A 13824-nucleotide genomic window follows, 5' to 3' on the forward strand; every position below is an offset into this window, starting at 1 on the left:
GGTGTGGCAAATTATCGGTCATTACAGACGTTTACTGTAATTGTAAGCAACAATTAACCCTGAATAAATGGTAAGACGAGGTTTACCATTAAAAAGAAAGCATTTTCATTAGAATGTTACGTTCGAAACGGGGTGCAACAAGAAAATGGAGACTTCATATCACCTTGCATTGGAGAATTTCAAGTCAGATATCCGTACCTGATGGAAATTGATTATTATCCACAAGTTTATCAATGTATTAAGCTTATATTGTCAAATTTGAAGGAATCGGGTTCCATCATTAATTAAGAAAGCAGGTCTGTCTCTAGTTCGAATTCTAGAAATGGTGTAAATATTCAACAAGTTGTTTGAGAACATCCTTCAACTTCCCAAAGGTGTTTAAGTCAGCAAGTTAATTTGATTTACGGCACTTGTCAGAAAATTTTTCGTTTCCCTTGAAATTCGTGTTTTGCAACAAATAAAACCCAAGATTATCCCAAACGGATGAATTATTGTCAATGGTTCGAAGAAAATATGAAGAGACGAGTTCAACTCTGTGTGGACCACAATGGAGAACATTTCCGGCAGTTTTTGTGAAAAAAAAATTTTTGTCCTTAGAGTGACTTAAATCTTTTAACGACTGCTAGAATAGATACGAGTAAGTTCTCAATTAACCAATAATTAGACAAATGATTATAACTTGTATATTTTTATTACAGAAAACACCAATTACAGAAAGGAAACTCGCCTTTTTTCTCTGGGGAGCAAGTTCTGGGATACCCCGTATAGCGTGTGTTTTTTTATTAAGTAATAAGTTAATAATAATTCAAATAACAGAGTATTTAAAATCCCCCCATCAGTACGAAAATGATACGCCACTGGACAAAACATCAGTGACTTATTTTGATGATTTAACATGTTGTTCTCAAAGTGTTTCCACTTTAGCACCCTTGATTTGTTTTCTTTTTGATCACCTTGTAATTCAGGTAACAGTTGCTCGAATCCTCTGTTCGGGAAAAGAGCTCCCAATATATTTTTCGTTGCTCTGTCCCAACGTAAGTACTTGTTCCACAATTTAATAGTTCCCCAAATTCGAGTCCTGTTAAATATTTTTCCTTCCTCTTAGATGAAAGTTCTGGGAATCGAATTCGCGCCGTTGCTGGTACCGATGCACCGAAGATACGAAACGTTGGCGGTAGCGGCTTGGTTCTCTGTATTCGTTTTCGGGGGCTTCACCAGCTTGCTCGTCTGCCTCTACCTCCTCTCCACCCGTTTGTGGTGGTTGGTCCCTCTGTACGCCACCTGGACCTACCTCGACAGACACGTTAGCGAGTCCGGCGGCCACGGCAGCGTCTGGGTGCAAAATTGGCGGTGGTGGTACCACTTGAAGAACTACTTCCCTGTCGAAATTGATTACTCCCAGGGCTTCTCTCTCGACCCCACCCGCAACTACCTCTTCTGTTGCTTTCCTCACGGGATATTACCCGTGGGTCCGTTCACCGCCATAGCAAGCACCTGGAGCAAGTTTCGCAAGTCGTACCCGGAGTTTACGGTGAAATCGGCGGCTCTCCATACCTTTGTATGTCTGCCGATTGTACGGGAGTTGTCTTTGGCGCTTGGAGGAATTTCTTGTTCGGCCAAGTCACTCAATTACGAATTGAGCCGTCCGGAAGGTGGACACATCGTGAATTTGATGGTTGGTGGTGCGGTGGAAGCATACAATTCACAAACAGGGAAATACAAATTCGTGGTGAAGAACAGGAAAGGGTTTGTGAAGGTGGCCTTAAGAAATGGAGCGCCTTTGGTGCCTGTTATCTCGTTTGGTGAGACCGACTTGTTCAGCCAAATCGACAATCGTGCTCTACGCAATGTTCAGGAATTTGTCAGGAAGTACTTACTTCTTGGGTTACCACCCGTGGTGTTTATGGGAAGAGGCTTCTTCCAATACTCGTTCGGAATGATTCCGAGGAGAAAACCAATTACTACCGTCGGTAAGATTTTCGTTAGTACTTGTCAGGTACCATACTCATCAGTGTTTTTCGTTAGTGGGAACCTCAATTGAAGTTACCAGACTGGAAAATCCTACAAATGAGCAAATAGGGGAGCTACATGCCAAGTTCATCCAAGCATTAGTCGCTCTATTTGATGAGTACAAACACAAGTACTTAGAGAACCCGGAAGATCAACATTTAGAGTTGCAGTGAAATAAATAATAATAATCTTTCTAAAACGAATGTTGTTAGAATTTTTATTTATAATATAATAAGGACAATTCACAGATAAAACCAACGTTGTAATTTATTTATAAAATTACGTAAGCCACATATCATTAGTTTTTTTCACTCTTAAGAAAAAGATGAACGTATTTAAAGACGGTAGGTACACCTGATTACGAAGACAACGTAGCAATTACACGACAGACCACTTGGTTGCCTCTTTGGATTTATACTAACTCTTTGTAGTTAACAATGTGCAACAGTGCTTCCAACAAACTCTTTGTGGCCTCGATCAACTGTAAGTAGCATCACTTGGTGTAAACTTCACCAAACTCGAGTTTTGAAATAAAACTTTGCTTTTCTTAAGATGAAACTTCTCGGAATCGAATTCGAACCATTGTGCGTCCCGATGCACCGACGCACAGTGGGCTGAAACGCCGAAAATCTGGCCATAATACGAAGAAAATTATCAATTTCTGTGAAAATGTGTATATAGGGGTTTTTCAGATCGCTGATTAAGAATCCAACATTTAATTTTGACAATTTAATTCATACACTAAAAATCCCATAAGCAGCGGTGTTTTTGTCACTATGACAGCGAAAAAAGTTTGCCCTAACTTTTCCAGCGACAAAACGGAACCTAATTTTTGAAAGCGTCTGATTCTAGTAGGTCTGCATCATCGTACTTTTTCGTATTCATTAAATTGTCTTACCGAATTACACTCAAGCTTTTTTGGGTCGAAGTAAACTTGACATTTATAATTCGAGTTTTGTTGCCTGCAATTAAACTCAAAAAACTGCCAGAAAAAAAAAAGATCTCGTGTAATTATAAGTGAAAAAAACAAAATGGCGGCTACAAAACATCCAAAAAATGTGCCAAAAATCGTCAGTATTAATTTAAAAAATACAGGGTGATTCTGAAATAAGTTTGGAAAAAAATGTGGAGTACCTATCCTTGACATAAAATAATTCTGCGTAAATGACTTTTGGAGGTGAATTCAAAAGGATGGAAATTATCCCTTATCCTTGTATTTTCGACGGCTATGAATAGGGAAAATTTGTCCGAATTTATTCACTTCATTAGCAACCATTGTTACATCAACTCCACAACAAAGTCTTAGGTGCAAGCACACTGCTTTATAAATGTTTCTGTGGAAATGATCGAGAGGAGTAAGCTTACGTTTGTGACTGACGGGCACCTTTGATTATTATTGTTGCTAAACTACCAAGATAATCAGGTAATCACCTTTAACTCAGCAGCGTACTAGCAATTTTGAGCAAATTTTCGATCATTTGTATCTCGAAAACGAAAAAACTTTTGTAAGAAAAATTTTTTGTCTATGACTTCTTCTCATCATCACCAATTACCGGTTTTTTTTCCAAACTTATTTCAGAATCACCCTGTATACAATATTCAATTTTACATAGTGCTTAATCGCTATAGGAATCGTATACGTCATTGTCATCATCACTATTAACATTTAAAACATGAGAGCATGCTGCTGCAATTTAAAGTGGGAGTAGCACTCTAGCAGCTCTGTTGTGTGTAGGGACAATTATTGTAAGTTTTTCGTAGGAGTTTTTCGCCAAGTAGAAATGATTGGATCCCATCATTTTAATAATCTACGGAAAACCTCTTCAATGTTTTTTTTGCGATCACATTTTCTTGTAAAATCTTCGCGGAATCTTTTAACATTCTTATTTCACAACTCTTGAGCTTCTTCAGACATCTGTCCAGTAGAATGCATCAAGTATCAGATCGAAAATTTGCTTCTTTAACAAAAAAATTACTCTTCATATTATTTGGATCTGTAAAAATGCTTTAATTTACGCGCATCTTCGCAGAAAAAGTGCCTCAAAAAGCAAAGTTACAGAAAGTTGCAGCCAGTTCTTTGTAAATAGTTACGAAGAAATATTCAACAAACAATTTGAACTTGGTTTCCTCCCTATTGGCTACTGATGACGTAACTTATTGCTTTTTTAATAACTAATTTCCATAAAGAAACCAACAAAATTTCGAGCGAAGTCGGCTTCTTCATCTGGTTCTTCCTCTAGTTCACGCGCTTGTGGTGGTTAGTTTCGTTGTACGTCCTCCGGATATACCCCGACCGACACACTTGCGAGAACGACGGCCGCATCATAAAATGGGTCCAGGAATGGCGGTGGTGTTACCACATGATGAAGTATTTCCCCGTTAAAATCACGGAGTGATGCCCGTGGGTCCGTTCAGCGTCGGAGCAAGTTCCTTCAGCAAGTTTCGTTGAAGATACCCGGAGATAGAAGCAAGCAATTCTCAACCCGGCAAGTACAAATTCGTGGTGAAGAACAGAAAAGGATTTGTGAAGGTGGCCTTAAGAAATGGATTGCCTCCTCTAGTGCCTGCTGTCTCCTTTGGTGAGACCGACTTGTTCGACCAACTGGTTCAGGAGTTTATAAGGAAGTCTTTAGGGGTTGCTTCTGTGATTATTTATGGAAGAGGATTCTTCCAGTGCTCATTCGGGATTATTCCACGGAAACAGCCAATCACCACCGTCGGTAAGATTTTCGTTAGTACTCAAGTTGTACTACTCTAATCGAGTGCTTTTCATCAGTGGAGCACACCAAAATCGCAAATCCTATCAACGAGCAAGTGGAAGAACTGCACAGCAAATTCGTTCAGTCACTAATCACTTTATTCGAAGAGTACAAATACAAATACTTAGAGAATCCCGAAGACAAGTATCTAGAGCAGCAGCGAAATGAAAGAATGTTTCTTCCAGTTCCGGCAAAAATCTGTTTTCTCAAGGATACTGTTTTTTGTAACAGGAAAATATTTAAATTTGATGAACGCAAACCAGCTTAAGGGTGGGCTTTACCTGATTTGAAATGGTCGAAAAACGGTGATTTTTAAACATCCATATCTTTAAAACCACAACAGATGAAGGCAAGGTCCTTTTTTTATCTGAAAGATACGTCTTTCCTCTAGGGCCCCATACTTTTCTTTTTTCGATTTCGTTATAAATAACAATAAAATAAATTGCAATTTGAGGACTATGCAGGAAGCTGTAACACTAAAACCTAATTCGAAATTAATTTTAAAAAAAGTATGGGGCCCTCGGAAATTGAATTTTAAAGCGGTTGGTGCCATCACCGTTTTTCCAAAAAAATCACAGATCTGAAAAAAACGACAAAAATGTGAAGGAATTTCGTTCATTTACACGGAAGAAAAAATTGGAATGCAGGCAACCAGAAATTATTCTTTACCTTCAGGCCAAGTGGCGATTCCTAAAATAAGTAGGTATATTTCGGCTAGTTAGAAAGAAAACATTTTACCTGTAATTTATGCAAGAGAGCGAAGGGTGTGCTCTCACAGCCTTCGGACAATTGACACAACTAAGAACTGAGGAAAGTGGTATTTTTATAGATTCTGATTTTCTGTAAAATTTAATTGCAAGACCGCTTTTATTAACATTATGTATGCCTATTTTCAGCCGTTTTGGCGTAATTTCTATTTTTTGAATATAGTATTTTTTATGTAGCAATTGTTTCATTTGAATTTTTATTGCATTGCTATAAATAATAGATAACAACAACATTTATTCTTGACTGTCTCAATGAAAAGTTATTTTTGTATTAAGTGCGCAAAATAATTTTTTTTTGTTGGGGCATGAGAATGATTTTTTTTTGTCGAAACCGTCAGGTCGAGGCTTCAAACTCATTCGAATGCGCCAACAAAACAATCATCTTTCGCACGAAATACAAACACTATTTTTTCTACAACCGCATTTTTAAATTTTTGAATTTTTAAATTTTTGTAAAATTTTCCTTGGATGCTAAAATATTTATCAAAAATGACATATGTACACTGACCGGCGAAAAAAGTGGGACACCAAGAAAAATAATATTATACTAAAATCATTCTTACAAAATTAAGTAAAAATGATGTCATTACTTGTATTCTCTTCTTAAAAACATACTACCTAACAAAGATGTCATTTGAAAGGCTTCAATTAACACATTAACAACAGAAAAGAAAAATACAATTATAAAAAATAAATAAACAAGGAACATGAACGCCTCTACTTAATTCAATATTTGGTATTCCCGCATCTTGCCTTTATGACAGCTTCTAGCCTTCGTGGCATTGACTCGATTAAGTGCTGAATTTCTTCTTGAGGCGTATTATCCCATTCTTCTTGCACGACTCTTCGAAGCTCTTGAAGAGACACCAGCTCATCACACCGCGCTCTAACCTGTTTACCGACAACGTCCCATAGATGCTCAATGGGGTTTAAGTCGGGACTACGTGCTGGCCAGTTCATTGTATCAATTCTTACATCATGAAGATAATCTGTTACAATTCGAGCAGTATGTGGGCGAGCATTGTCGTGCATGAAAATGAAACCATCTCCTGCAAACTGGGCAAAACCCACGACATGGTCTTGTTGAACCTTCTCTATATACCTATGGGCTGTTAATGTGCCTGTTTCAATAAAAACCAACTCTGTACGGGCTTCCCAAGAAATACCTCCCCATACCATAATTGATCCTCCATTAAAACTGAGCCTTTCAGAAAAATTGCAAGGTGCATAGCGTTCTCCTGGTCTTCTCCAAACTCTCGCCCGTCCTTCTGGAGATCAGAGAGCAAATCTCGATTCATCGCTAAAGAGTACCGACTTCCATTGCTCTAAATTCCAATTTAAGTGTTCCTGTGCAAAAAGTAATCTGGAAACCTGATGACCTCTGAGAAGTTCTGGTCCAGTTGCTGTTCGACAGGGCCCTAAATTTGCTTCGCCAAGTCTTCTTCTTACAGTCCTTTCATTCACGTTGACCTCTCGTACCCTTTCCAGTTGATTTCTTATCTCAACTGCCGTCATATGCCGATTTCTCAAACTAAGCATCGTAATGTCCCGATTATCACGAGCGCTTGTACTTCTTCTACGTCCTGATACAGGTCTTCTGGTGTACCCTCCAGTCTGACGAAAACGAAGTACGGCTCTATGGACACTGGATCGTGCAAAACCAAGAGAATTCGCAGCTTCGCGAATGCTGAAGCCCACGTGGACTAGAGTTATAGCTCTGGCAGAATCTTCTTGCGATAATGGCATTTCAATGACAAAATGACAACTTGAATAACAAATTTGTGAAAATTCCATGACAACAATGTCAGAAATGCTTTTTTTTTAAGATGAAAGAAAATCAACGCCATATGAGATTTTAATAGATTTAAGAAAAACTCAACAATTGAAAGGTAAAACCCAGTAAATCAAAAGAAAATTGTGGATAATAGGAAATAAAACAAAAATAAACTTTTGGGATAAAAAAAAATAACCTACATATTTAAATATAAATGATTTTTTTTAATGTCCCACTTTTTTTGCCGGTCAGTGTACTTTGCGACTTGATAACGATGCATAAATGTCACGTTTTTTTGACGGTTGTAGAAAAATAACTATTTTCTATAATTGCTTCAAAAAATTGATATTCATGCACAGTTATGTATGCATGAAGTGGGTCATTTTCTTACATATAATTTTTTTTTACTGTTGTAAGATTGAAACTATTGAAACCATACATAACAGTGTGTGAAATAAGATTTCACACACATAAGCTTTTCTGTTTTTAACTTCACGCACTGTTTTCTATTAGTTACCTAGCAACACGGTCACTGCGTTGAAAATTTAGATTTGTTTCAAAATTTGAATTTTAAAATTTAGTTGCGTGTGGACGTGAGTTTTCATGAATTCGGAGTAACGAAATCAGACGAATTCGGATTATAATGTACACAATGATAAATAAAAACTTGTGCGAATTATGGAAGAATTAGAATTATGTATTGGGATTCGGATTAACGAGGTTGCACTGTACCAGCAGTCATTAATTCAAAAAAGTCATTAGTTACCTGTATAGGTACTTGGAAATACCTTTTATGACAAGTGGCGATTCCTAAAATAAGTAAGTAGATAGATTTATGTCGGCTACTTAGAAAGAAAACATTTTACCTGGATGTACTGTATACAAATTGCTCCCACCAAAATTAAACACAAGATAATTGTCTGTGTAAGAACTTTTTGAAAATTCAGTAACAGTTGATGAGTGTTAGTGCTTGTTACTTCATGTGATTGCCTTGCAGTGCTTTGTGCGTGTTGAATTGAGTAAATATTCTAAATAGTGTAGTGTTAGTTATTAATTTGGCATAGTTTAATTATAGTAGTGTAGTGTTTTATTAAGTTTAATTACATAGTTTAGTGTAATATTATTTATTAATTTATCATAGTTTAATTAGTGTAGCATTTATAAAAGCAATACCCTTCTCAAGATAACAATTTTTAATTATCGGACGATTACAACAATTTTTAATCGACACATGAGGTGCACAATAATCAATTATTAGTTAGCACATCTCTTTCTCTAACGTCTCAAGCGTCTCAATTCGCACTGCTTCCCCTGTTCCCGTTTTCGATATTGCAAACCCATGCATTGGCGTTGACCTTCGTCTTGGGTTTCGAATATCCGCGGTGCTGTACAGGCTGACCGGTAAATGGCGCTAACAGCTCGGCCACGCTCCATTTGCCCACGTCCTCGTGGAGTTACAGCACAGCATAGCTAAAACGGGAAAACAGGAAAAGTCAACGTTTCACTGTAAGATAAATAATATTAGTGTTAGTACAACGTGTAATCAACGCGATGAGCTCATCAGTATCGTCTTAACGTATATGAATACAATCACTATCAGGTACAAGTGTCGTTTTCACTCGTATATTGGGACAACGTATTTGTCAACATCGTTTTCGTTTTCGTATCAAAGGTGATGTATTCTCGTAAGCGTCCGGACATCGTATTCGATTAGCAACGTATTTGCTCAAACATTACGGGTACCCTCGTGTCAGGACAACGTTTTTGTCCTTGTACTTTTTCGTCATTGCCCTATTGAGGCGAATCAGGCACGTTTTGCCGAGACGTATTAAGCACGTTTTGCTCAGACGTATTAGGCGCGTTTTGCCCAGACGTATTAGGCACGTTTTGCCCAGACGTATTAGGCACGTTTTGCTGAGACGTATTAAGCACGTTTTGCTCAGACATATTAGGCACGTTTTGCCGAGACGTATTAAGCACGTTTTGCTCAGACATATTAGGCACGTTTTGCCGAGACGTATTAAGCACGTTTTGCTCAGACATATTAGGCACGTTTTGCCCAGACGTATTAAGCACGTTTTGCTCAGACATATTAGGCACGTTTTGCCGAGACGTATCAAGCACGTTTTGCTCAGACATATTAGGCACGTTTTGCCCAGACGTATTAAGCACGTTTTGCTCAGACATATTAGGCACGTTTTGCCGAGACGTATTAAGCACGTTTTGCTCAGACATATTAGGCACGTTTTGCCCAGTAGCATCACTGCTACTGTCGTCCGTGTCCGTCTCAGAATTCAAGTCGTATGGTTTCATCTTATCTATTGAGACAACTCCTTCGTAGCGTCTTTGAGATCTCGTCGATCCAGACAGATCTCGTACCACAAACCGGTCCGAGTCCAGAACTTTTGTGATCTCGTAAGGACCACTATAGTGTTGCAACAACTTTTTACTTTTCCCGTCATTTGTCGGAATAACTTTTCGTATCAAAACATGCTGGCCCACCGTATGAGTAGGTGCAGCTCGTCGTTTCTTGTCGTAATGAGTCTTTTGTTGTGCCTGTTTTGCACTAATTCGTTTACCAATTTTAATACGTGTTGCCGGAAGGTCGTCATCCCGGGTTACTTCACACACCTCTGTGCTCAAAAAGGCATCGTTTGCTTGCCTGGGCTGGTATCCCAAGAGCAACTCGTATGGGGTTTTCCCAGTCGTTTTGTTTACCGTTGTATTTAAGCCCCATTGTATCGTACGTAGTGTTTCGTCCCATTTTCGCTCATCATCCGTAGAGGCAGCTAGACAACTTAGAATCGTTCTATTATACCGTTCTGCTTGCCCGTTGGCTCGAGGTGTTGCCGTGGCATTGTGGTTAACTTTAATATTGAGCGTTTGGCAATAGCTGATAAAACGTTTACTGGTAAAGCAGCTTCCTCTATCACAAACAATTCGTTGTGCTACTCCAAACATACTAAAAATCTCGTCTAGGTACGTTAACACTGGCCCTACTGACGTATTTCGTACTGCTTTAAGGAAAGCAAACTTCGTAAACCCGTCTATAGCCAGAATCAAATGCGTGTTCTTTCTGGCGCTCGTGACAAATGGTCCTAAATGGTCTATATGTATCGTATGCATGGGTATGTCAAATTTTGGAATAGGGTGAAGAAAACCTGGCTGCTTCCCCGTGGGCTCCTTGTTGTACATACATGCTAAACAGCAGGAGACATAACGTTTAACGTATTTTTTCATTTTTGGAAACCAATATTTTCCTTTGATTAGTTCCAGCGTTTTCTCGGCACCAAAATGTCCGACGTTATCGTGATGGAAAAAAACAATTTGACTACGTGCAGTCTTGGGCACAACCCACCTTTCACCTGTTGGTGTTACTTTAAAAATTCGGTTCTGCTTTAGTACATACTCTGAATGTATGCGCTTGTCCTCGTTATCTTCTGGTTGTCGGGATAAGATAGCATGTATGTGTTTGCACAATTCGTCCGTTAGTTGAGCAGCCAGAACCCAGTCGTCTTCGTTGATGCTCATGTGGTGCACGTAAAATTCATTTTCGTGATCGTTTATTTCCTTTTGTAAACTATTCCTACTCAAAGCGTCCACGTGCGCCATCTTCTGACCGGCTCTGTACTCAACACTAAAGTCGTATTCCTGTGTCAGCAGCCACCATCGTCCCACTCTCGGAATGAGATCTCTTTTGGTCATCGTGGTTCGTATAGCGTTACAGTCAGTCACCACCGTAAAGTGGATTCCTAACAGGTAGATACGGAATCGTCTCATAGAGTCGACCACAGCAAGGGTCTCCAACTCATACGAATGGTACTTTTCCTCCGTCTTGCTTGTCTGCCTACTAAAATAACAAATTGGTCTTAGCGTCTGGTCTTGTTGTCGTTGTAACAAAATCCCGCCTATACCATGTTTAGATGCATCAGTGTGCAGCTCCGTATGAGCATCTCGATTGTACAGAGCTAACACCGGGCGTTCCACTAATCGTTGTTTCAGGAATCGAAAAGCTTCTTCTTGTTCTTTTCCCCAAATAAACGGCATGTTGGCCTTCGTGAGTTTCGTAAGTGGTTTGGCTTTGGTGGCGAAATTCTTTATGAATCTCCGGAAATAGGAGGTTAACCCTATGAACTGTCTTATTTCGTGTACATTGGTTGGCCTTGGGTACTCGCTCACTGCTTTAGTCTTCGCTCGTCCAGGTTGTATGCCCCCCATATTCAATTCGTGACCTAAATATTCTAACTGATTGTGGAAAAATTGACATTTAGTCAAACGAAATGTCATTCCTGCGTCTCTGAATAGAGTGAACACTTGTCGTTAAGTTCAATATGCATTTCTGAAATGGTCGTTTTACCTAGTTCGCTAGTATCGGAAGCAAAACAGTCTAGAAATTCGTTTAGTAATTGCAAAACCTGGAACTGTTCGCGTTCTGTCAGAGTTGATTCGTAACATCGTCCACGAGAAACGGTTGCAAGTTACATGGAGTAATAGAAAAATTGCTCACCTCGTTTGTAGAGCTCTCCAACTTACATGGAAGTCCTCGAACCAACAATTGCCCTCGACTGAATACCAAGTTGCTATCTGCTGCATTGCGGACCGAGATCACTCCTCCTGTGGACGTAATGCAGCTTGGGATGCTGTACTCGTGGTTCGGCTGTTGCCTCGTAGTGGCTTCTACGTAGACGTCACCATCGTAGGTCTCCGGGCTGTAGTCCTCGATGAATCCAATCATATGTGAGGGAATTACTACGTCCTCCTTTGACCTCAAGGCAACTTTTCGCGAGGGTAGGTCGTCTAATCCTGGTAAAGCAGCCAAATGTTTGTCGAAGAGTCTGATTTGATTATCGCGCAACACCATGGTTACACCGGCACGATTTAAAATTGTTTGCCCGATAATAACCGGCACTCTTTGCACGCGATCTTCGACAATACTTGCTGTCACTTTGGCCGTGATGAGGTCCATCGTTAATGTCACTTCTGCTTCCCCCAACGCGGGTGTAACTCCTCCTGCATAACCTCTGATCAGCTGTGTTGATGGTCTTTGCTCGAGCTGTAGTTCTATAGCGGTTGCCTTACGAAGCGTTACAATACTACAACCTGTGTCAATATACCCTTTCAGGGGTTTGCCATTTATTGCACACTCAACAAAATAACAATCCTGAGTGTCGCTGGGACACAGCAGCCTTACGCTAGGCCCTGACGTCTTGGGTCGTCTACATTTGCCAGCTTCGTGACCTAGTAATTTGCAGTTGCCACACTCGACTCGTGGTTTGGGGCAATTACCCGCAACGTGTCCGGTTTCGTGGCAATTATAACACCGGGGTATTCGTTTCTCTGTTGAATCGCTATCATTCCGTTTATTCGTACTCGGGCTCATTTTGGTTCCCAACCTCCTACGATCAAAACCTTTGCCTCGCCTATTGGCAACTTTCGTTTCGTTATCTGCGACTTCCGCGACTAATGTGGAAAGATATTCAGTGTACAACTCTTCAGGGGTTTCATAACATCCCGCTTTAGCCCCGTTTCGGAGCGTGCGATCACTTAATCCGTCAATGAGACAAGAAACTGCGTGTTTGCCTGTGATGTTGCAGGCCTGTAATAAATTCATTTTTCCAAAATAATATTGCGTCATGCTTTCGTGGAATTGTTTTTCTCTATTGACAAGCTGTCGTAACGTAGCAGCAAAATCATGATGATCGGGAAACGTTTTGACTAATAACGCTTTCCACTCGTCCCACGTGTGGGTATATGTCGTCAAATTATCGTACCATGTACGTGCTAGTCCTGTCAACCGATTCTGCATTAATTGTATTGTGGTATTCTCATCCCACTTGTTGACTCTAGCCAATTGATCAATCTTATCTACCCATTTTACCGAAGATTGGTTAGGTTTACCGGGCAAAAATTCCGGAATGCAATCGCTTTTGACCGCCATGCGAACAACGTGTTGACTATTTTCACTAGAGTGCGACTCGCGTCTTATTAATCTATCTACAAGCGCTTCTAATTTTCTCAGCCGAACATCCCCATCTGAATTTCTCGTCCAGTCACAAGAGCGTTCGTCAAGACAATCATAACTGGAGTTCCGTCTCGTCCGTCGATCAAACGGCCCTTTTTCGCGTCGTTTGGATGAGCTGATTTTTCGATCTTTTCCCAATTTTTTTTTTCTTATAATCGCCTTGCGTAAACAAACACTTTATGCAAACGTATGGTAAAAGTCACCGTCACTGTTCCAATTCAATAAGACACAATATTGCGCAAGAGTGCGACAACGTAAAATGCACTAACTTGATATTTTTAATAGCCCCGTCGGGCAAGTACGACTTAAAAAAAAGTACTCACAGTTTGTCCGTACTTGGTGACATCGAGGAAATCATACACAAATCACAAACACCGTTTTTCGTTACTTCAATTTCAAAAATTCGCAAAATTCGCGACTTTGCGGCCGGGCAGGTTTGTGTTATCCCACCGCTGCTCTAAAAGCAATACCCTTCTCAAGATAACAATTTTT

At 39.8% G+C, this 13824-nt stretch overlaps 1 protein-coding gene and 1 long non-coding RNA gene across 2 annotated transcripts; one reads left to right on the plus strand and one right to left on the minus strand.

Annotated features, from left to right (window-relative positions):
• The first annotated feature begins 699 nt into the window (after nucleotides 1–699).
• Nucleotides 700–2401, plus strand: LOC138135275 (2-acylglycerol O-acyltransferase 1-like). Its single transcript, XM_069053974.1, has 3 exons — nucleotides 700–1034; nucleotides 1106–1970; nucleotides 2026–2401. Exons 2-3 carry the CDS (start codon nucleotides 1106–1108, stop codon nucleotides 2181–2183), a joined length of 1023 nt encoding a protein of 340 aa, XP_068910075.1. The 5' UTR covers nucleotides 700–1034; the 3' UTR covers nucleotides 2184–2401.
• A 6084-nt stretch (nucleotides 2402–8485) lies between these two features.
• LOC138136085 (uncharacterized) lies at nucleotides 8486–13472 on the minus strand. The gene is made up of 3 exons (XR_011161159.1): nucleotides 11225–13472; nucleotides 8848–11160; nucleotides 8486–8780 (listed from the first exon to the last, which is right to left on the minus strand). It is a non-coding gene; the product is annotated as an uncharacterized lncRNA (long non-coding RNA).
• Between the last annotated feature and the right edge of the window lie 352 nt (nucleotides 13473–13824).

Source organism: Tenebrio molitor, chromosome 7 (assembly GCF_963966145.1).
Source record: "Tenebrio molitor chromosome 7, icTenMoli1.1, whole genome shotgun sequence".
Taxonomy (NCBI): domain Eukaryota; kingdom Metazoa; phylum Arthropoda; class Insecta; order Coleoptera; family Tenebrionidae; genus Tenebrio; species Tenebrio molitor.

What these genes read in the sequence shown, in the direction of transcription:
- LOC138135275 (XM_069053974.1), top strand. Translation starts at nt 1,106, where the DNA reads ATGAAAGTTCTGGGAATCGAATTCGCGCCGTTGCTGGTACCGATGCAC. An exon ending in AAAACCAATTACTACCGTCG is followed by an intron (nt 1,971 to 2,025) that starts GTAAGATTTTCG and finishes GTTTTTCGTTAG; the next exon opens with TGGGAACCTCAATTGAAGTT.